We start from the raw sequence: 22,805 nt of genomic DNA, 5'->3' as shown, positions 1-22,805 counted from the left end.
AAGTGTAACATTACAGTAGTTATTACAGAACTACATCTTTCTTCACAAGTCTAACATTACAGTTGTTATTATAGAACTATATCTTTCTTCACAAGTCTAACATTACAGTTGTTATTATAGAACTATATATTTCTTCAGAAGTCTAAGATTACAGTAGTAATTACAGAACTACATCATTCTTCATAAGTCTCACATTAGAGTTGTTATTACAGAACTACATCTTTCTTTAGAAGTGTAACATTACAGTAGTTATTACAGAACTACATCTTTCTTCACAAGTTTAACATTACAGTTGTTATTACAAAACGACATCATTCTTTACAACTCTAACATTACAGTTGTTAGTATAGAACTATATATTTCTTCACAAGTCTAACATTACAGTTGTTATTATAGAACTATATATTTCTTCAGAAGTGTAACATTACAGTTGGTATTATAGAACTACATCATTCTTCATAAGTCGAACATTACAGTTGTTATTATAAAACTATATCTTTCTTCACAAGTTTAACATTACAGTTGTTATTACAGAACTATATATTTCTTCACATGTCTAACATTATAGTAGTTATTACAGAACTACATCTTTGTTCACAAGTCTAACATTACAGTTGTTATTACAGAACTACATTATTCTTCATAAGTCTCACATTAAAGTTGTTATTACAGAACTACATCTTTCTTCACAAGTCTAACATTACAGTAGTTATTACAGAACTACATCTTTGTTCACAAGTCTAACATTTCAGTTGTTATTAAAGAACTGCATCCTTCTAAACAACTCTAAAATTACAGTTGTTACTATACAACTACAACCTATTTCAAAAGTCTAATGTTACAGTTATTATTATAGTTATTATTATAATCACAAAACCATATACTGCTGCATACCATATATTCCTGACATCAGCAGACAAATAACCAACATTTGGCAAAAACTAGTAACAAAATATGACATTCCAGTTAATACCAAATTTATTCAAAAACCAGAGCACAAAACTAAAGTCTATACTATGTAAAAACTACACTGACAAACACTACACCAATATTATTTATAAAATACAATGTGATAACTGTCACGACTTCTATATTGGAGAAACAAGTAGAAAAATGGAAATCAGATTCAAAGAACACAAAAAGTCACCTTCACACGTTTTCGAACACTGCAAATCAAATAAACACAACATTACCTTAGCAAACACTCAAATACTAAATAAAGAAACAAACATAAACAAACGCAAAATTAAAGAAGTCTTACTTATACAACAACTTAAAACCAAAATAAACCAATACAAAGGAACACCTTTATACCTATATTAATAAATATAATCAAACATCTAAGTACGCCCTCTACATTCCTACACTCAGTTACACAACCCCTTGAAACATGTGGTCAGCTTACGGTCAGTTACCTCTTTCTTTCTTTGTAAACCTGACGATGACCGAAGAAGGTCGAAACGCTGTTCACTCCTCTACATAAAAAAAATCTCAACCCAAACCTGCCGTTTTTACATGTATAGGTAATATAAAATTATTACACGTTATATTTAAGTAAAATAAAACTATTACATGTGATATTTAGTTACCATAAAACTACTACACGTGGTATTTAGGTAGCATAAAACTACTATATGTTATATTTAGGTAACATAAAACTACTATATATTATATTTAGGTAACATAAAACTACTATATGTTATATTTAGGTAACATAAAACTACTATATATTATATTTAGGTAACATAAAACTACTATATGTTATATTTACGTAACATAAAACTACTTACACCTTAAAACCAGACCTAATTGATTTAACTTTATTTGTTGATTTACATTTTAAATAAAACTGTGTTTATTGTGTGGTATTATCGTACAACACATATTAATTTGAGAGTAATATAATTATAACGAAACAAGAAGCGGCCAGTTTCTAATTAATTAATCATTAGATAAACGATATTATTCTTCATCAATAATTTATTTCTTTCGCTCAAGTTTGAGACTCCAAAAGTCTTGTAATTAACACTATATACTCAGGCTGAATACAGCTATTTTATCAGAAAAATGTGCAAATGCTATGAGAATTTTTTTCTAGGTCTAGTGGTATTTCTAATTCAATAGAAATCCCCGAGGATATTCGGTCTGATATCACAAGATTCGTACCCCTATTTGTGAAAAGCGGTTTCAACTAGTTTCTATATAAGGTATGCGTGGCTGCTCGCTATTAATGGACACTAACTTACTTGCTGGAAAAGAACGAAGAAATATGTTGTAAGTCAAATAAATTTTAAATCAGCGAGTCTCTGATAGGAGGAACCTTTGAGAAAGACAGCACATCGTTTTAATTTCATCAAGATCGTTTGCACTCAAGCCACGAGTTTCATCTTTTTCCGCTACCAGCAATTCCTTATCTTACTTTGACAGAAGTGGTTTATATACACACTGTGTCAAGCAAACCTCATGCCCGTCTTCTGGTATCAGGAGAAATAGGCGCTGAATTATGGAACCGTGTTTAAATACTTATCAAGCGAAAATAAGCCTTTAGAGAAATCGAAGACCCATCTCGTGCTTAACCCTAAATCAAACAAACTGAAATATTTGAAAGCTCGGCAGAACAAACCCATAAGTCACGTTGTTAATCTATCTAAAATATGGAACATAATCTTCTTTTATTTAAGGACATCACGTGATATTCCTCTGAGATTATTCACGAGAGGTGTGGTATATATTTCTCGTATCGTCGAATGATATTCAATGAAGTCCACAAGTGGAAGATTTCGTAATTATCAAAGCAATAAAATATGACAACGAGAGATGAGCAGCGATAGGGTAGAAACTAAAGCGGTAATATTCTATACAGTAGAGAATACAATAGAATATTAATACTTTAATAGGAATTAATGAGTTGACTACACTCTGCTTTTATTCTAATTCTAAAATTAGCGGACCTATATTAGGTACATTTTCTTGGTTCTAAACATAGACACAAACGTTTGACCGAGCCAATAAATATTCAGTTGTACGCTACCTTCCTCGAGCAAATCTGTGAAGCGTAGAGCCCGTGCAGAAATTCAGCTTTCCCTTCGAGGCGTAGTCCTTGGTCAACGACCCTCAGACTTCCCATACCATCCTAGAGGTAAAACAAAAATTCCAACCTAAAAATAGGTTACCGAAAATAATTTTCACTTCGTCACAGCGACACAAAAATAAAACAAAATTCTCTCTTCAAAGGCAGTCAAATGTTACCCTACACGTTCCTTCATAACTTTCAAGAAATGTTGTCCTAAACTAGAAATTATAACACCCAGTAATTTATAAAGAATGCCAGTAAATACACCTAGTACGGGCATGAACTAAGCTACTTAGTATTAAATGTGATATAAAACATAACTTAATAGAACCAGTGTCGAAAGAATAAAATACATCGCTTCTTTTAATGACAGATATAATTTATTTATTATAATAGTTTCGCTGTCAAACATAACAAATATATCCGCTATTTTACCGACAGAAATAATATTTTAATATACCGATTTTACTGGCAAACACAATTAATATATCGGTTGTTTTACCAACATTCGACCGATTAGTTTTGCTGGAAGAAAGATATTCAAACAAAATACACCTACGATAGAGAAGTCCACCACTTTGATGATCCAGACCGTTAGGGCTAAATTAATGATGACCACAGCCATCAGCAGTATAACAAGAAAGTAAAGACAACGTTTTCGCCAGCCGTAAATGCCTATTCGGTAAACCAGTTGGTGCTGGTAGCGCTCGTAGTCGGGGCCAGACCGGGCTGTACAGTCCTGGGAGGCTGGGGACGTCGCCGCTGAAACGTCGCCTCTTCCCATAGTCAGCCTAAATAGAATAAAGTTACGTTAAGAAATGTCTCTTCACGTCCTTCCTTTTTATTATATGTTTCTTGAATTTTCTGGAGAGAGAACCATTTGCGCGAGCAGTCCCTAATTTCGAAGTGATAGATTAGACGGAAGGCAGCTAATAAACACTGCCCACCGCTAACTATTGAACTACTCTTTATCAACGAACAATGGGATTGACGGTAGCTTACAACTCCCTAACCTTCGTTTTTTTGTTGTTGTTTTGTTTTTATGTACCACCAAAATCAGTATCAACTAATATACATTTCTTTCTTACATCAGAAGTTGCGATACACGTAAAGATTGTCAGTATGTCTAGATAGTTGAGTAAACAGTTATATGGTGAACTAAGCCTTTCAACATATATGTATTGACAGAATAAAGAAAACAGCATTCACAACAGTAATGTGCAATCACCTTAATTTCTGACAAACTGCACGTCTAAACTTGTCTCAAGGTGTCGCTGCTAAGCTTGTTTGTTTGTTTTGGAATTTCGCACAAAGCTACTCGAGGGCTATCTGTGCCAGCCGTCCCTAATTTAGCAGTGTAAGACTAGAGGGAAGGCAGCTAGTCATCACCACCCACCGCCAACTCTTGGGCTACTCTTTTACCAACGAATAGTGGGATTGACCGTAACATTATACACCCCCACGGCTGGGAGGGCGAGCATGTTTAGCGCGACGCGGGCGCGAACCCGCGACCCTCGGATTACGAGTCGCACGCCTTACGCGCTTGGCCATGCCAGGCCGCTGCTAAGCTTAAGATGCATGTGACATAGCGTGTGGATTGGAGAGATATATCTATACTCTCTTGGGTATGTCTACGGCTTGTCCTACATACCTATCATGTGAGTAGAAAGGGTGTAACTCTAAGTTTCTTAACTTGCACTGAGACTTATCTGACATCACTTTTAGATATGATATTCTAGTTCTCTATAACGTTAAAGCTATAGACTGTCTGGCAGTGTGTTTTACAAACCTTTAAGTTGTGAACAAATTAACTGTAATGTTTTGGAAACATAACCTTACTAAACTGTTTATCACAATATGGATAGTGAATGTATTTTACTTTCCCAAACTGTACAACGTGGTAAGTGGTATCATTACATACATAAATATATACTATCGTCCAAAACACAGTACTACATTAAAAACTAGTAATTTAGTAGCAGCATGGTCCTACAGAGTGCACTGTTTACGAAGTCTTCGACTGATTACATTTGAAGGTTTAGTCATCGCCACATATAACACCATAGTATCATAAACACCTTCTAATCATTACCCATTTAATACTTCAGAATTATTACTATATTTAACACTTTAAATCATTACCACATTTAACACTTTATAACCATTACCACACTTCGCACTTTAGAATCATTACCACATTTTACACTTTCAAATAATTACCACATTTAACACTTTAAAATCATTACCATACTTAACACTTTATAATTATAACCACATTTAACACTTTAAAATCATTACCATACTTAACACTTTATAATTATAACCACATTTAACACTTTAAAATCATTACCACATTTAACACTTTAGAATCATTACCACATTTAGTACTTTATAATTATTACCACATTTAACACTTTAAATCATTACCACATTTAACACTTTAAATCATTACCACATTTAACACTTTAAAATTTTTACCACATTTAACACTTTATAATCATTACCACACTTAGCACTTTAGAATCATCACCACATTTATTACTTTGGAATCATTACTACATTTAACACTTTAGAATCATTACTATAATTAACACTTTAGAATCATTGCCACATTTAACACTTTAGAATCATTACCACATTTAACACTTTAAATCATTACCACACTTAACACTTTAAAATTTTCACCACATTTAACACTTTATAACCATTACCACATTTAACACTTTATAATCATTACCACACTTATCACTTTAGAATCATCACCACATTTATTACTTTAGAATCATTGCCACATTTAACACTTTAGAATCATTACTACATTTAACACTTTAAATCATTACCACATTTAACACTTTAAAAATAATTACCATACTTAACACTTTAGAATCATTACCACATTTAACATTTTAAATCATCACCGCATTTAACACTTTAGAATCATTACCACATTTAACACTTTAGAATCATTACATTTAACACTTTATATCATTACATTTAACACTTTATATCATTACATTTAACACTTTATATCATTACATTTAACACTTTAGAATCATTACATTTAACACTTCATAACCATTACCACATTTATCACTTTAGAATCATTGCCACATTTAACACTTTAGAATCATTACTATATTTAACACTTTAACTCATTACCACATTTAACACTTTAAATCATTACCACATTTAACACTTTAAAATAATTACATTTATCACATTAAAATAATTACCACATTTAACACTTTATAACCATTACCACATTTAACACTTTATAATCATTACCACACTTATCACTTTAGAATCATCACCACATTTATTACTTTAGAATCATTGCCACATTTAACACTTTAGAATCATTACTACATTTAACACTTTAAATCATTACCACATTTAACACTTTAAAAATAATTACCACATTTAACACTTTATAACCATTACCACATTTAACACTTTATAATCATTACCACACTTATCACTTTAGAATCATCACCACATTTATTACTTTAGAATCATTGCCACATTTAACACTTTAGAATCATTACTACATTTAACACTTTAGAATCATTACCACATTTAACATTTTAAATCATCACCGCATTTAACACTTTAGAATCATTACCACATTTAACACTTTAGAATCATTACATTTAACACTTTATATCATTACATTTAACACTTTATATCATTACATTTAACACTTCATAACCATTACCACATTTATCACTTTAGAATCATTGCCACATTTAACACTTTAGAATCATTACTATATTTAACACTTTAACTCATTACCACATTTAACACTTTAAATCATTACCACATTTATCACTTTAAAATAATTACCACATTTAACACTTTAAATCATTACCACATTTAACACTTTATAACCATTACCACATTTAACACTTTAGAATCATCACCACATTTATTACTTTAGAATCATTACTACATTTAACACTTTAGAATCATTACTATAATTAACACTTTAGAATCATTGCTACATTTAACACTTTAGAATCATTACCACATTTAACACTTTAGAATCATTACCACATTTAACACTTTAGAATCATTACTATATTTAACACTTTAGAATAATCGCCACATTTAACACTTTAGAATCATTGCCACATTTAACACTTTAGAATCATTACCACATTTAACACTTTATAACCATTACCACATTTAACACTTTATAACCATTACCACATTTATTACTTTAGAATCATTGCCACATTTAACACTTTAGAATCATTACTATATTTAACACTTTAGAATCATTACTATATTTAACACTTTAGAATCATTACTATATTTAACACTTTAAATCATTGCCACATTTATTACTTTTTAATCATTACATTTCACACTGTAGAATAATTATCACATTTAACACTTTAGAATCATTGCCACATTTAACACTTTAGAATCATTACCACATTTAAACTTTAGAATCATTACCACATTTAACACTTTATAATCATTACCACATTTATTACTTTAAAATCATTGCCACATTTAACACTTTAGAATCATTACCACATTTAAACTTTAGAATCATTACCACATTTAACACTTTATAATCATTACCACATTTATTACTTTAAAATCATTGCCACATTTAACACTTTAAAATCATTACCACATTTAAACTTTAGAATCATTACCACAATTAACACTTTGGAATCATTACCAAATTCGTCACATAAGAGTCAGCATCACACTACTTACGTTAATGTCTGCACATTTATTATATTACAGTTATTACCACATTTGTTACTGTAGTGTCAGTTCCACATTTGTTACGTTAGTGACATTAAGGTAATGTCAGTACCACTATGCTATTTATCATACAACGTTTCATAATCTGCTTATGTAACAAATCATTCTCTATTAGAAGTATATTGTTGATACGTCTAATAATGTCTAAACAAACTTTTCTATTGCGGTTTATCAGAGGAATCGAACACTTACACACATACACACACGAATGCACTAATCGGCCACGTAATTCTGCACCATAGATGTACGAATATTCTGTAGACGTGAACTTTGTTTTCTTTAATCAAAGTCCAATAAAGTACTTTTCTTCGATGCATGATGAATCGCAGGCTTTGTCTTTAAAACGATCTGCAGTTGTCTCCGAATCACAACTCTAACCCCACCCCAACCCCCGGCTGAGCCCCGACACTGACGTCTCATGAATTATTTATCCCATCAAGAATACGGAAGGGTTCTCGAACTTAGCCAGTAATGCATTTTAAGGCTTAACAACGTTTGGCTTTAGAAGCGGTCATACGAACAGCTGACTAACAGTAAAATTACATAAAACACATAACTACCTTCTTCACAATCTAAACCAATTTCGAGCAAAACCCTATAGTTTAATATTTTTAATATGCAATTAAATATTTATATTGAGAATATCTGCTTAAAGTTGGGTTCTACGTTTACATCGACTTAAGACTATATTTACATAGAGTTGGGTTCTATATCTACATAAACTTGGTCTTCTATATATACATAAACTTGGGGTTCTATATCCATATAAACTTGGGTTCTATATTACACAAGCTGGGGTTCCATATTTACATAGACTTGGGTTCTATATCTACATAAATTTAGGTTCTATATCTACATAAACTTAGGTTCTATATCTACATAAACTTAGGTTCTATATTTAAATAAGCTTGATGTTCTATATCTACATAGACTTGGGTGCTATATCAACAAAAACTTGGGTTCTATATCTACGTAAACTTGGTTCTATATCTACATAGACTTGGGTTTTATATCTACATAAATTTGGGTTCTACATCTACATAGACTTGGGATCTATATCCACGTAAACCTGGTTCTATATTTATATAAACTTGGGGTTCTATATCTACATAAACTTGGGCTCTATATATCTACATACATTTGGGTTCTCTATCTACATAGACTTGGGTTCTATATATTTAAAGAGTTGGGCTCTATATATTCATACATCTGGGTTTTATATATACATAGACTTGAGTTCTATGTCTGCATAGATCTAGGTTCTATATCTACATAAACTTGTGTTCTATATCTACATAGACTTAAGTTCTATATTCACATAAAGCTGGGTTCTATATCTGTATCAACTGGGGTTATCTATCTACATAAATTTGGGTTCTATATCTACATAAAATTGGTCTCTATGTCTACACAGATCTGGGTTCTACAGGGTGTTCGAAAAGTCATTGTGCAGTTTTGTCTGTTAATAAATATATAAGTGCACAGTGACTTCCCGAACACCCTGTATATCTACATAAACTTGGGTTCTATATCTACATAAAAGTGGGTTCTATATTTACATAAGCTTGGGGTTCTATATCTACATAAATTTGAGTTGTATATCTACATAGACTTGGGTTCTATATCTACGTAAACTTGGTTCTATATCTACATGGACTTGGGATTCTATATCTACACAGACCTGGGTTCTATATCTATATAAATTTAAGTTTTATATGTACATAGACTTGGGTTCAATATCTGCACAGACTTGGGTTGTATATCTACATGGACTTGGGTTCTATATCTACATAGACTTGGGTTCTATATCTGCGTAAACTTGGTTCTATATCTACATAGACTTGGGTTCTATATCTACATAAATTTAAGTTTTTTATCTACATAAATTTGGATTCTACATTACATGGAATTAGGTTCTATATCTACTTAAATTTGGATTGTATATCTACATAGACCTGGGTTCTATATCTACATGAATTTGAGTTCTATATCTACACAGACTTGGGTTCCATATCCACATAAGTTTGGATTCTACATCTGCATAGACTTAAGTTCTATATCTACACAGACTTGGGTTCTATACCTTCATAGTTTTGAGGTTCTATATCTACATAAACTTGGAATTCTATATCTATATAAATTTAAGTTCTATATGTACATAGACTTGGGTTCAATATCTACATAAACTTAGTGTTCTATATCTACATAAACTTGGTTGTATATCTACATGGACTTGGTTTCTATATCTGCATATAGCTGGGTTCTATTTCTACATAAGCTTGGGTTCTGTATCTACATTGATTAGGGGTTCTATATCTACATAGAGCTGGGTTCTATATCTACATAGACTTGGGGTTCTATACCTACATAAATTTAAGTTTTATATGTACATAGACTTGCGTTCTATAGGTACATAAACTTGTGGTTCTATATCTACATAGATTTGGGGTTCTATATCTACATATACTTGAGTTCTATATCTACATAGAGCTGGGTTCTATATCTACATAAACTTAGGGTTCTATATCTACATAAACTTGGGGTTCTATATCTACATAAACTTGGGGTTCTATACCTACATAGACATGGGGTTCTATACCAACATAGACATGGGGTTCTATGTCTACATAAACTTGCGGTTCTATACCTACATAGGCATGGGGTCTATGTCTACATAAACGTGGGGTTCTATATTTACGTGAACTTGGTTCTATATTTAGATAGACTTGGGGTTGTACATTTACATAAACTTGGGCTCTATATATCTACATAGACTTGAGTTCTATATCTACATAAACGTGGGTTTTATATCTACATAAACTTCTGTTCTATATTTGCATAGTCTTGGAGTTCTATATCTACATAAACTTGGGGTTCTATATCAACATAAATTTGGGTTCTACATCTACATGTACTTGAGCTTTATATCTACATAAAATTGAGTTCTCTATCTACAACGACTTGGGCTCTATATGCTTATAGAATTGGGTTTTATATGTTCATAGATGTGAGTTCTACATCTACACATACTTGAGTTCTATGTCTATATAGATCTGGGTTCTATATCTACATAAGCTTGGGTTCTATATCTACATAGACTTGGATTCTATATCTACATGAACTTGGGTTCTATATCTAGAAAGATTTGGGTCCTTGATCTTCTTAGAAGTTGGGCTCTTGAACAAAGAAAACCCATAGCTGTTCTAGAAGTATACAACAAACCTAGAGTCTTGCTTTATACGACACATTTAGAAATGAAAAACTGAAAGATTTATAACTTTTCAGACGTGGGACACTCATATTTATATGAATTAATTTACTTGGATAATTTTTTACTTCTTTGAGTGTACAAGCTTTCGGCTGTATCACGTAAACCTACAGGTGCGAGACGTTTAGTAAACAAACTAATCTAACGGAAAATTTCGAATCTCCAGTCGCCTAGCAACAACGAAAAGTGCTCTGAATTTTTTTACAAGAAACCCGAAGCCTAATAAACTAAAGCAACATAATTTTACAAGGTCAAGAAACACAGGAAGCCATGTTTTTGTTGTGGTTTATCAACATAATGCTAGAAAGATAAAATAAACAAAAAATAAATTAATTAATTTAAAGAAGCAAAAACTAAATTTAAGTTATTGTTTAAATTGGAGTCAATTCACGGTTTGATTTTTTTTTTATGGAAAGGAACCAGCAAGTACAAAGGAGAATTCATGAATTTGATTGATGCTTGTAGGAGAAACACAATCATTGTTTGCTATCAAATTAGCTTCTTTAATTTGTATTTATTAATTTTTTTGGTATTACAGTCCTTGACAATTATTTTTATAATTTGAAAGTCAACGTTACATGTAATGTGATTACTAAAATATTTACAGAACTATGTACAATGTCTGATATTCTCTGACCTAATATTAACAGGATTCTCTCATGTACCCTTCATTGCGTACACATATCGTCGAAGACATTTTTGTGTGTGAAATTCCGATGTTGCGATTGAACCTCAAATAAGATATTGCGTAGGTAGGTCGGGTCCTAGACTGTAGTGTCACCATCTTTTTCTTTGTTAAAGAGGTTTTTGATGGTGTTTTATACCCGTTGTATGGGACAGTTGAAACTCAGTTTCTACGTATTAGTTACTACATATCCTACATGTTAAGGTTTTACTGTTTCAACAAATACAGGGTGGCAGGAGTTTTAGCTGACATGTATCTTCATATCGGCTGTTTTTCGGTAATAGTCCCCAAGTGGTACAGCGGACTTACAACGTTAGAAACCGCGTTTCGATACCGGTGGCGGGCAGAGCACAGATAGCCCATTGTGCAGCTTACGAACAGTCAAACACTTTTCGATAGACAGTACTTTTTAGTTTCGTTATTCTTTACGACCATATAAGGTAAATAGTTACTTATCTCTACTTCTAAAATAAATCTAATAAAATCGTATTGCTTATTTAGATATAATATAAACTCATCCTTACTTTGTGTATCATGTTCCTATAACACGAAAATACCATCAACGAATTAAAGTGTATTGGTAGTTATAGTATTCCATTCAAAAAAATACCAGTCAAGTCGACTAATGACTAATGGACTGTCTAGGAATTTTTGTGAGATCGGACTGTTGAAAATAGCACTGGAAAGAAACATTCTTCATACAATATATGGCTTATGGAAAACATGCAGGTTGGAGAGTTGTGCTTTGACTTGCCAGCCTTACGGCAGAGCCTTTTGCAACAAAAATTACACTGCAGAGCTATTATGAATATGAACGATAGTTTTATTATGCTACAAATAAAAGTTTACCACAATCACTAGTTCATTATACAACAACGGTGTAGTTACATATAGACCACCTAGTTTTGCTAACAACAGTGTAATTACACTTAAACATAATGGTTTTACCATGCAATAATGCAATTTCACTTAATCCTAATGCTTTTACCATAGAACAATGTAATTACATCTGAACCTAACAGTTAGTTATCTTTACAATAGCGTAATTAAACCTAAACCTAACAGTTTTACTGCACAACATTATAATTACACCTAAACAGGGCGTAGATCCTGGGGAGGATGGGGGATATATCCCCCTTCCTATTAGGTGGGGGTATGGTGCATACAATAATCCCCTCCTTCATTTTGGTCTGTTGAATTGGTTTATTGCATCACAGGCCTACAACTTGTTTGTTCTTGTGATTATCGTGTTCTTACCAATCGAATTACATAATTAGGCCTAGATGTAAGCTTTCTCAGTAGCCGAAATGTACATCTTTAATATAGGCGTGCTTCTAAGCTTTTCGATCTAAGCGATAGTTCGTAAGTATCAGTCAGTAGGCCTAAGTATATATGCAAGTATCTTTGCAACAAGATTACTTTGTGATTGCATGTTTACAGCTTTCAGGTTTACGTAATCACAGATTACCAATTTGCAAATTGAACAGTCCACATAAGTGGTTGCAAAAATCTCCCCCCCCCCAATCGGGTGTAGAAAATCTATGCCCCTGCACCTAAACCTAATAATTTTACCATACATCGTTGAATTACATCTAAACCTAAAAGTTTTACCATACAACGGTAAAATTAAGCATAAACATAACAGTTCTTCCGTACGTACTAGTTTTATTTTTAATGATCAGCGTTATTTAAAGGAAAATATCATTTTAACTGGATGACTTATGAAAACAGACAGTATGTTACATTGTTATCCAAACCACACTATCTTTTGAATGACTAATTTTAAACCGGATTCTAATTTTGTCTATTTAATAACGATTACGAAATTTAGTCTTGCAAATGGAGTTGTTACAGTTATTAATAATAAACCTCTTTGTTGAGTAAAATAGATGTCAATAATATCAAAGTGTTCTTGAGAATACATATTAAAAACGTGTGGTTAATACAAAGCCCTGGTTTAGCACGCAGTGAAAGATTCTCGTTAAAGCCAATTAAAGAGTTACTAATTACTACTTAACTGATATGAGTCTGTAGTATAGAGTCACTAATTACTAGTCAACTGGCATGACTCTGTAGTATAGAGTCACTAATTACTAATCAACTGACATGAATTTGTAGTATAGAGTCACTAATTACTAATCAACTGACATGAATCTGTAGTAGAGAGTCACTAATTACTAGTCAACTGGCATGACTCTGTAGTATAGAGTCACTAATTACTAATCAACTGACATGAATTTGTAGTATAGAGTCACTAATTACTAATCAACTGACATGAATCTGTAGTAGAGAGTCACTAATTACTAGTCAACTGGCATGACTCTGTAGTATAGAGTCACTAATTACTAATCAACTGACATGAATTTGTAGTATAGAGTCACTAATTACTAATCAACTGACATGAATCTGTAGTAGAGAGTCACTAATTACTAGTCAACTGGCATGACTCTGTAGTATAGAGTCAGTAATTACAAATAAACTGGTATGACTCTGTAGTATAGAGTCACTAATTACTAGTCAACTGGCATGACTCTGTAGTATAGAGTCACTAATTACTAATCAACTGGTATGACTGTAATATACAGTCTCTAATTACTAACCAACTGGCATGACTATGTAGTATAGAGTCAGTAATTACAAATCAACTCACATGCCTCTGTACTATAGTCACTAATTACTAATCAACTGACATGCCTCTGTAGTACTCAGTCACTACTAACTAGTCGTCTGATATGACTCTGTAGCATACAGTCACTTATTACTAGTCAACTCACATAACTCTGTAGTATAGTCACTAATTACTACTCAACTCACGACTCTATAGTATAAAGTCACTAATTACTAATCATCTGACATGATTCTGTATTTTAGATTCACTAATTACTACTCAATTGACATCACTCTGTATTATACAGTCACTGATTACTAGTTAACTGGGATGACTCTATAGTATAGCCACTAATTAGTAGTCAACTCACATGTCTCTGTAGTATTGAGTCACTAATCACTAGTCAATGACACAATTCTCTGGTACACAGTCACTAATTACTACTCTACTGGCATACCTCCGTAATTATAGTCACTAATTACCAATCAACTGACATGCATCTGTAGTATTGAATCACTAATTACTAGTCAAATGACATGAGTCTCTAGCATACATTCACTATTTACTATTAAACTGGCATGTCTGTAGAATAGATTCACTAATTACTAGTCAACTCACATGACTCTGTAGTACTGAGTCACTAATTACTGGTCAACTGACATGACTCTAGTATACAGTCACTAATTACTAGTCAACTGGCATGCCTCTATAGTACAGATTCACCAATTGCTAGTCAAATGACACAACTCTGTAGTAGCCAGTCACTAATTACTAGTCGACTGATATGACTCTGTAGTATAAAGTCACTAGTTACTAATCAACTGACATGGCTGTAGTATAGAGCTAGTAATTACTATTCAACTGACATGACTCTGTAGTATACAGTCACTTACTATGATTCAACTGGCATGCATCTATGCTATAGTCAATAATTACTACTCAACTCACATGACTCTAATATACAGTTACTAATTACTAGTTAACTGACATGCCTCTGCAGTTTAGAGTCACTAATTACTAATCAACCGGCATGACATTAGTATACTCATTAATTACTAATCCACTGACATGCATCTGTTGTATTCAGTCACTAATTACTAGTCAACTGACATGACTGTATTATAGAGTCGTTAATTACAAATCAACACGCATGCATCTGTTGTATAGTCACTAATTACTATTCAACTCACGACAATCAGTATAGAGTTGCTAATTACTAATCAGCTGACAAGCCTCTAGTATAGAGTTACTAATTACTAATCAACTCACATGACTGTAATATAGAATCACTAATTACGACTCAACTCATATGACTCTCTAGTATATAGTCACTAATTACTAATCAACTGATGTGCCTTTGTAGTATTGCGTCACTGATTACTAGTCAACTGATATAACTGTAGTATACAGTCACCAATTACTAGTCCATTCACATGTCTCTGCAGTATAGAGTCGCTAAGTAGTAATCAAGTGACATGCATCTATAGTATAGTCAGTAATTACTAGTCAACTAACTTGAGTAATATAGCCACTAATTACTAGTCAACTAACATGAGTAATATAGCCACTAATTACTAGTCAACTAACATGAGTAATATAGCCCCTAATTACTAGTGAACACGAATCCCTCTGTAGAATAGTCACTAATTACTACTCCTCTCACATGACACTGTAGTATAGTCACTAATAACTAGTCAACTAACATGAGTAATATAGCCACTAATTACTAGTGAACACGAATCCCTCTGTAGAATAGTCACTAATTACTAGTCAACTAACATGAGTAATAGAGCCACTAATTACTAGTGAACACGAATCCCTCTGTAGAATAGTCACTAATTACTACTCCTCTCACATGACACTGTAGTATAGTCACTAATTGCTAATCAGTTCACATGACTTATTAGTATAGACTCACCTATTAGTAGTCATCTTCCATGACTCTGTAGTACACAGTTACTAATTACTAGTCAACTGACATAACTGTACTATAGAGTCACTAATTACTAGCCAACTGGTATCACTATAGCTTAGTCACTAATTAGTAGTAATCTCCCATGACTGTAGTACAGAGTCACTAATTACTACTCAACTTACATGACTCAAAAGTATACATTCAATAATTACTAGTCAAATGATATGTCTCTGTAGTATACAGTCACTAATTATTTATGAACTGGCATGACTCTGTAGTATAGAATCACTTATTACTAATCAGCTGATATGACCCAGAGGCATAGAGTCACTAAAGACTAATCAACTGGCATGCTTCTGTAGTATAGAGTCACTAATTACTATTCAACTCACATAACTATGTAATATAGATTCTCTAATTACTAGTCACCTAACATGACTCTGTAATATAGTCACTAATTACTAGTGAACTGATATGACTGTAGTATAGTGACTAATTACTAATCATCTGCATGACAACACAGTAGAGTTACTAATTACTAATCAACTGACATGCATCTGTAGTAGTGAGTCACTAATAACTAGTCAACTGACATGACTGCATTATACAGTCACTTATTACTAGTCAACTGGCATGTCCCTGTAGTATAGTCACTATATACAAGTGAACTCTCTAGTATAGTCACTAATTACCAATCAACTTACATGCCTCAGTAGTACTGAGTCCCTAATTACTAGTTAACTGAGATGACTCTGTAGTGTATAGTTACTAATTACTAGTCAACTCACATGACTTAATAGTATAGTCACTAACTACTAGTCAACTTACATGATTTTAGTACACAAACTGTAATTACTGGTCAAATGACATGACTGTCGTATAGCCACTAATTACTAGTCATTTGACATGACTCTGTAGCGTAGAGTGACTAATTACTAGTAAATTGGTTTGACTATAGTATAGAAACTAATTAGTAGTCAACTCACATGACTATGTACTATAGTCACTAATTAGTACTCAACTCACATGACTGTAGTATAAGTCACTAATTATTAGCAAACTGACATGTTTCTGTAGCATACAGTCACTAATTACTATTCAACTCACACTACTGTAATACAGTAATTAATTACTAGTCAACTTAGTAGAATACGAAAACTAATTACTAGTCAACTGACATGACTGTAGTATAGTCACTAATTTATACTCAACTCACATGTCTGTAGTATAGTCACTAATTTCTACTCAACTCACATGATTGTAGTATACAGTCACTGATTACTAGTCAACTGATATGTTTCTGTAGTATACAGTCACTAATTACTAGTCAACTGGCATGCCTGTATAGTTTTGAGTCACTAATAACTACTGAACTCACATGACTCTGTAGTATAGTCACTAGTTACTACTTAACTCAAATAACTCTGTAGTATACAGTCACTAATTAGTAATCAGCTGCCATGACTCTGAGGTATAGAGTCACGAATTACTAATCAAGTGACATGCTTCTATAGTGTAGTCACTAATTACTACTCAACTCACATGACTGTAGTATAAAGTCACTAGTTGTTAATCAACTCACATGACTGTAGTATAGAGTCACTAGTTGTTAATCAACTCACATGACTGTAGTATAGAGTCACTAGTTATTAATCAACTCACATGACTGTAGTATAGAGTCACTAATTGTTAATCAACTCACATGACTGTAGTATAGAGTCACTAGTTGTTAATCAACTCACATGACTGTAGTATAGAGTCACTAGTTGTTAATCAACTCACATGACTGTAGTATAGAGTCACTAGTTGTTAATCAACTCACATGACTGTAGTATAGAGTCACTAGTTGTTAATCAACTCACAAGACTGTAGTATAGAGTCACTAGTTGTTAATCAACTCACAAGACTGTAGTATAGAGTCACTAATTGTTAATCAACTCACAAGACTGTAGTATAGAGTCACTAATTGCTAATCAACTCACATGACTCTGTAGAATACAGTGACTAATTACAGGAAGATAAGAACACTATTTACACAAAATAACGTTTCGAACTTCTTTGGTCACGGTCAGGTTCACAAACAAGATCGAAACGTTGTTCGCTCCTCTACATAAATATTTACTCAACCAAAACAACCAGTTTTTACATAAATATTTTAACCTACTATATTAAAGTAGGGAAGTAAAGAGTGAAGCAGGATGACTATAGATTTTAATGAAACTACTGTATTAAAGTAGGGAGGTAAAGACAGAAGCAAGCTGCCTACTAATTATAATGAAACTACTATATTAAAGTAGAGAGATACGGAATGAAGCAAGCTGCTTACCAAATATAAGGAAATCACTTTATTAAAGTAGGGAAGTAAAGAGTGAAGCAGGATGACTATAGATTTTAATGAAACTACTGTATTAAAGTAGGGAGGTAAAGACAGAAGCAAGCTGCCTAATAATTATAATGAAACTACTATATTAAAGTAGAGAGATACGGAATGAAGCAAGCAGCTTACCAAATATAAGGAAATCACTTTATTAAAATAGGGGTAAAGAGTGAAGCAGGCTACACTGAAAGTAAAAATGGAGTCAAATGAAATGTAAAGTAGAAAAAGGAATAAGCCATAGTATATTTATTGTATAAAAGGATCACTAGTATATTTAATCTATATAGGAAACACTATTATATTTGATGTATAGAGGGATCACTAGCATATTTAATCTATATAGGAAACACTATTATATTTGATGTATAGAGGGATCACTAGCATATTTAATCTATATAGGAAACACTATTATATTTGATGTATAGAGGGATCACTAGCATATTTAATCTATATAGGAAACACTATTATATTTGATGTATAGAGGGATCACTAGCATATTTAATCTATATAGGAAACACTATTACATTTGATGTATAGAGGGATCACTAGCATATTTAATCTACATAGGAAACACTATTATATTTGATGTATAGAGGGATCACTAGCATATTTAATCTATATAGGAAACACTATTACATTTGATGTATAGAGGGATCACTAGCATATTTAATCTATATAGGAAACACTATTACATTTGATGTATAAAGGGATCACTAGCATATTTAATCTATATAGGAAACACTATTATATTTGATGTATAGAGGGATCACTAGTATATTTAATCTATATAGGAAACACTATTATATTTGATATATAGAGGGATCACTAGCATATTTCATCTATATATGAATCGCTAGTGTATTTGATCTAGATAGAGATCACTAGTATTTGACCTAGAAAAGGATCACTAGTGTATTTGATCTATATAGGGATCACGAGTATAACAGATGTATAAAGAGTTCACTAGTATATTTAATCCATATAGGGATAACTAGTATATTTGATCTATATAGGGATCACGAGTATAACAGATGTATAAAGAGTTCACTAGTATATTTAATCCATATAGGGATAACTAATATGTTTGATCTATATAGGGATCACGAGTATAACAGATGTATAAAGAGTTCACTAGTATATTTAATCCATATAGGGATCACTAGTATATTTAATCTATATAGGAAACACTATTATATTTGAGGTATAAAGGGATCACTAGCATATTTAATCTATATAGGAAACACTATTATATTTGATGTATAGAGGGATCACTAGTATATTTAATCTATATAGGAAACACTATTATATTTGATGTATAGAGGGATCACTAGCATATTTCATCTATAAAGAAATCACTAGTATATTTGATTATAAAAAGATCACTCGTATATTTAATCTCTAAAAAGATCAGAAGTATATTTGATCCATTAAAGGATCACTAGTATATTTAATACACGAAAGGGAAACCAGTATATTTGACCTATAAAATTTTCACTACTGTATTTCATCTATAAAATAATCACTAGTATATTTGATCTATGTAGGGATCACTTGTATTTTTGACGTCTAAAGGGATTACTAGTATATTTGATCTATAAAGGGATCACTGGTATAGTTGATCAATAAAGGAATCGCAAATATGTTTGATCTATATAGGATCACTACTATATATAATCAAAAAGGGATCACTAGTATATTCGATCTCTATAGGGTTCATTAGTATATTTGATCTATATAGGGATCAGAAGTATATCTGATATATAAAGGTTTCACTAGTATATTTCATCCATAAATGGATAACGAGTATATTTAATCTATAAAGAGTTCAATAGTATATTTGATATATAAAGGAATCACTAATATATTTGATCTATATAGGGGTCAATAGGATATTTAGTCTATAAAGGGATCATTAGTATATTTAATCTATAAAGTAATCACTGGTATATTTGATCTATATAAGGATCACTAGTATATTTGATGTATATAGGGTTCACTAGTACATTTAATCTATAAATGGATCAATACTATATGTAATCCATAGAAGGATCACAAGTATATTTAATCCATAGAGGGAAAACTAGTATATTTGATCTATAAAGGAATCAGTAGTATATTTGATGTATAAAGGGTTAACTAGTATATTTAATCCATAAAGTGATCACTAGTATAGTTAATATAAAGTGATCACAAGTATATTTGAGCTATAAAGAAATGAACTATATTTGATCTGTATAGTAATCATTTGTATATTCGTTATATATAGGGATCCCTAGTATATTTAATATATTAAGGGATCACTAGTATATTTAATGTATACACGGATCATTAGTATATTTAATGTATACACGGATCATTAGTATATTTAATGTATACACGGATCATTAGTATATTTAATATATAAAGGAGTCACTAGAATATATAATCAATAAAGAAATCACTATTATATTTAATATATACAGGGATCAATAGTATATTAGACCTAAATAGCGATCAGTAGTATATACCATGTATAAAGGGATCACCAATATAGTTAATCCATAAAAAATATATATAGGGATTACTAATATATTCGATGAATAAAGGGTTCACTACTATATTTAATCCATAAAGGGAGCAATAGTATATTTAATCAATAAAAAAATCACTAGTATATTTAATCTGTATATGAATCGCTAGTAAATTTGATCTGTTAGGGATCACTATTCTATTTGATCAATAAAGAGATAACGAGCATATTTTGTCTATATAGTGATAACTAGTATATTTGATCTATGTAGGGTCACGAGTATATTTGATGTATAAAGGGTTCACTAGTATATTGAATCCAGAAAGTGATCACTACTGTATTTAATGAAGAAAGAAATCACTAGTATATCCGATCTTTAAAGAGATCACTAGTATATTCAATCTTTAAAGAGATCACTAGTATATTCGATCTTTAAAGAGATCACTAGCATATTTTATCTGAAGATGAATCTCTAGTATATTTGATCTGGATAGGGATATCTAGTATTTTAACCTAGAAAAGGATCACTAGTATATTTGATCTATATTTGGATTACTAGTATATTTGATCTATAAAGTGGTCACTAGCATATTTGATCTATAAAGAGATCACTAGCATATTTGATATATAAAGAGATCACTAGTATATATTATCAGTATATTAATCGCTAGTATATTTGATCTAGATTGGGATCACTAGTATTTTGACCTACAGAGGGATCACGAGTATATTTGATGTATAGTGTTCACCAGTATATTTAATCCAGAAAGTGATCACTAAAATATTTGAACTATAAAGTTATCACTAGTATATTTACACAATAAAGAAACCACTAGTATATTTAATTCATGAAGAGATCACTAGTATATTTGATATATATACGGATCACTTGTATATTTCATCAATAGAGGGATCACGAGCATATTTGTGGTATATAGGATTCACTAGTATATTTGATCTATATTTGTATCACTAGTATATTCAATCTATAAAGGGATCACTAGGATATTTGGTCTGTAAAATAAACACTAGTATATTTGATCTATAAAGAGATCACTAGTATACATTATCTGTATATTAATCGCTAGTATATTTGATCTATAGAGGGATCACTAGTATATTTCATGTATAAAGAGTTCACTAGTATATTTAATCCATATAGGGATAACTAGTATATTTAATATATAAAGGAATCACAAGTATTTTGGTTCTATATAGGGATCATTAGTATATTTCATGTATATAGGAATCACTAGTATATTTCATGTTAAAGGGTTGACTTGTATATTTAATCCGTAAGTGGATTACTAGTATATTTGATCTATAAAGGAATCACTAGTATCTTTGATCTATAAAGGAATCACTAGTATCTTTGATCTATAAAAAGATAACTAGTATATTTTATCGGTATATGAATCACTAGTACATTTGATCTATAAAGAAATCATTAGTATATTTAATCCAGAAAATGACCACTAGAATATTTGATCTATGCAGTGATCACTAGTATATTTACTCAATAAAGAAATCACTAGTATATTTAATCCATAAAGAGATCACTTGTATATTTGATGTATATACGGATCAC

General features: G+C 31.6%; 1 protein-coding gene across 2 annotated transcripts in view; it reads right to left on the bottom strand.

Annotated features, from left to right (window-relative positions):
* Positions 1 to 3,000: 3,000 nt before the first annotated feature.
* Positions 3,001 to 22,805, bottom strand: part of LOC143228192 (delta-sarcoglycan-like) — a 50,737-nt gene continuing 30,932 nt past the window's right edge. For both annotated transcript variants that reach the window (XM_076459497.1, XM_076459498.1), the window contains exons 2-3: positions 3,633 to 3,864; positions 3,001 to 3,133 (exon numbers count right to left, since the gene is read on the bottom strand). In XM_076459497.1, coding sequence (XP_076315612.1) covers positions 3,017 to 3,133; positions 3,633 to 3,864 — 349 coding nt within the window. In that variant the 3' untranslated portion in view covers positions 3,001 to 3,016. The remainder of the gene's footprint in view (positions 3,134 to 3,632; positions 3,865 to 22,805) is intronic.

The sequence above is a fragment of the Tachypleus tridentatus genome, chromosome 10, assembly GCF_004210375.1.
Source record: "Tachypleus tridentatus isolate NWPU-2018 chromosome 10, ASM421037v1, whole genome shotgun sequence".
NCBI lineage: Eukaryota > Metazoa > Arthropoda > Merostomata > Xiphosura > Limulidae > Tachypleus > Tachypleus tridentatus.
This window is presented reverse-complemented; position numbering and strand designations above follow the sequence as displayed.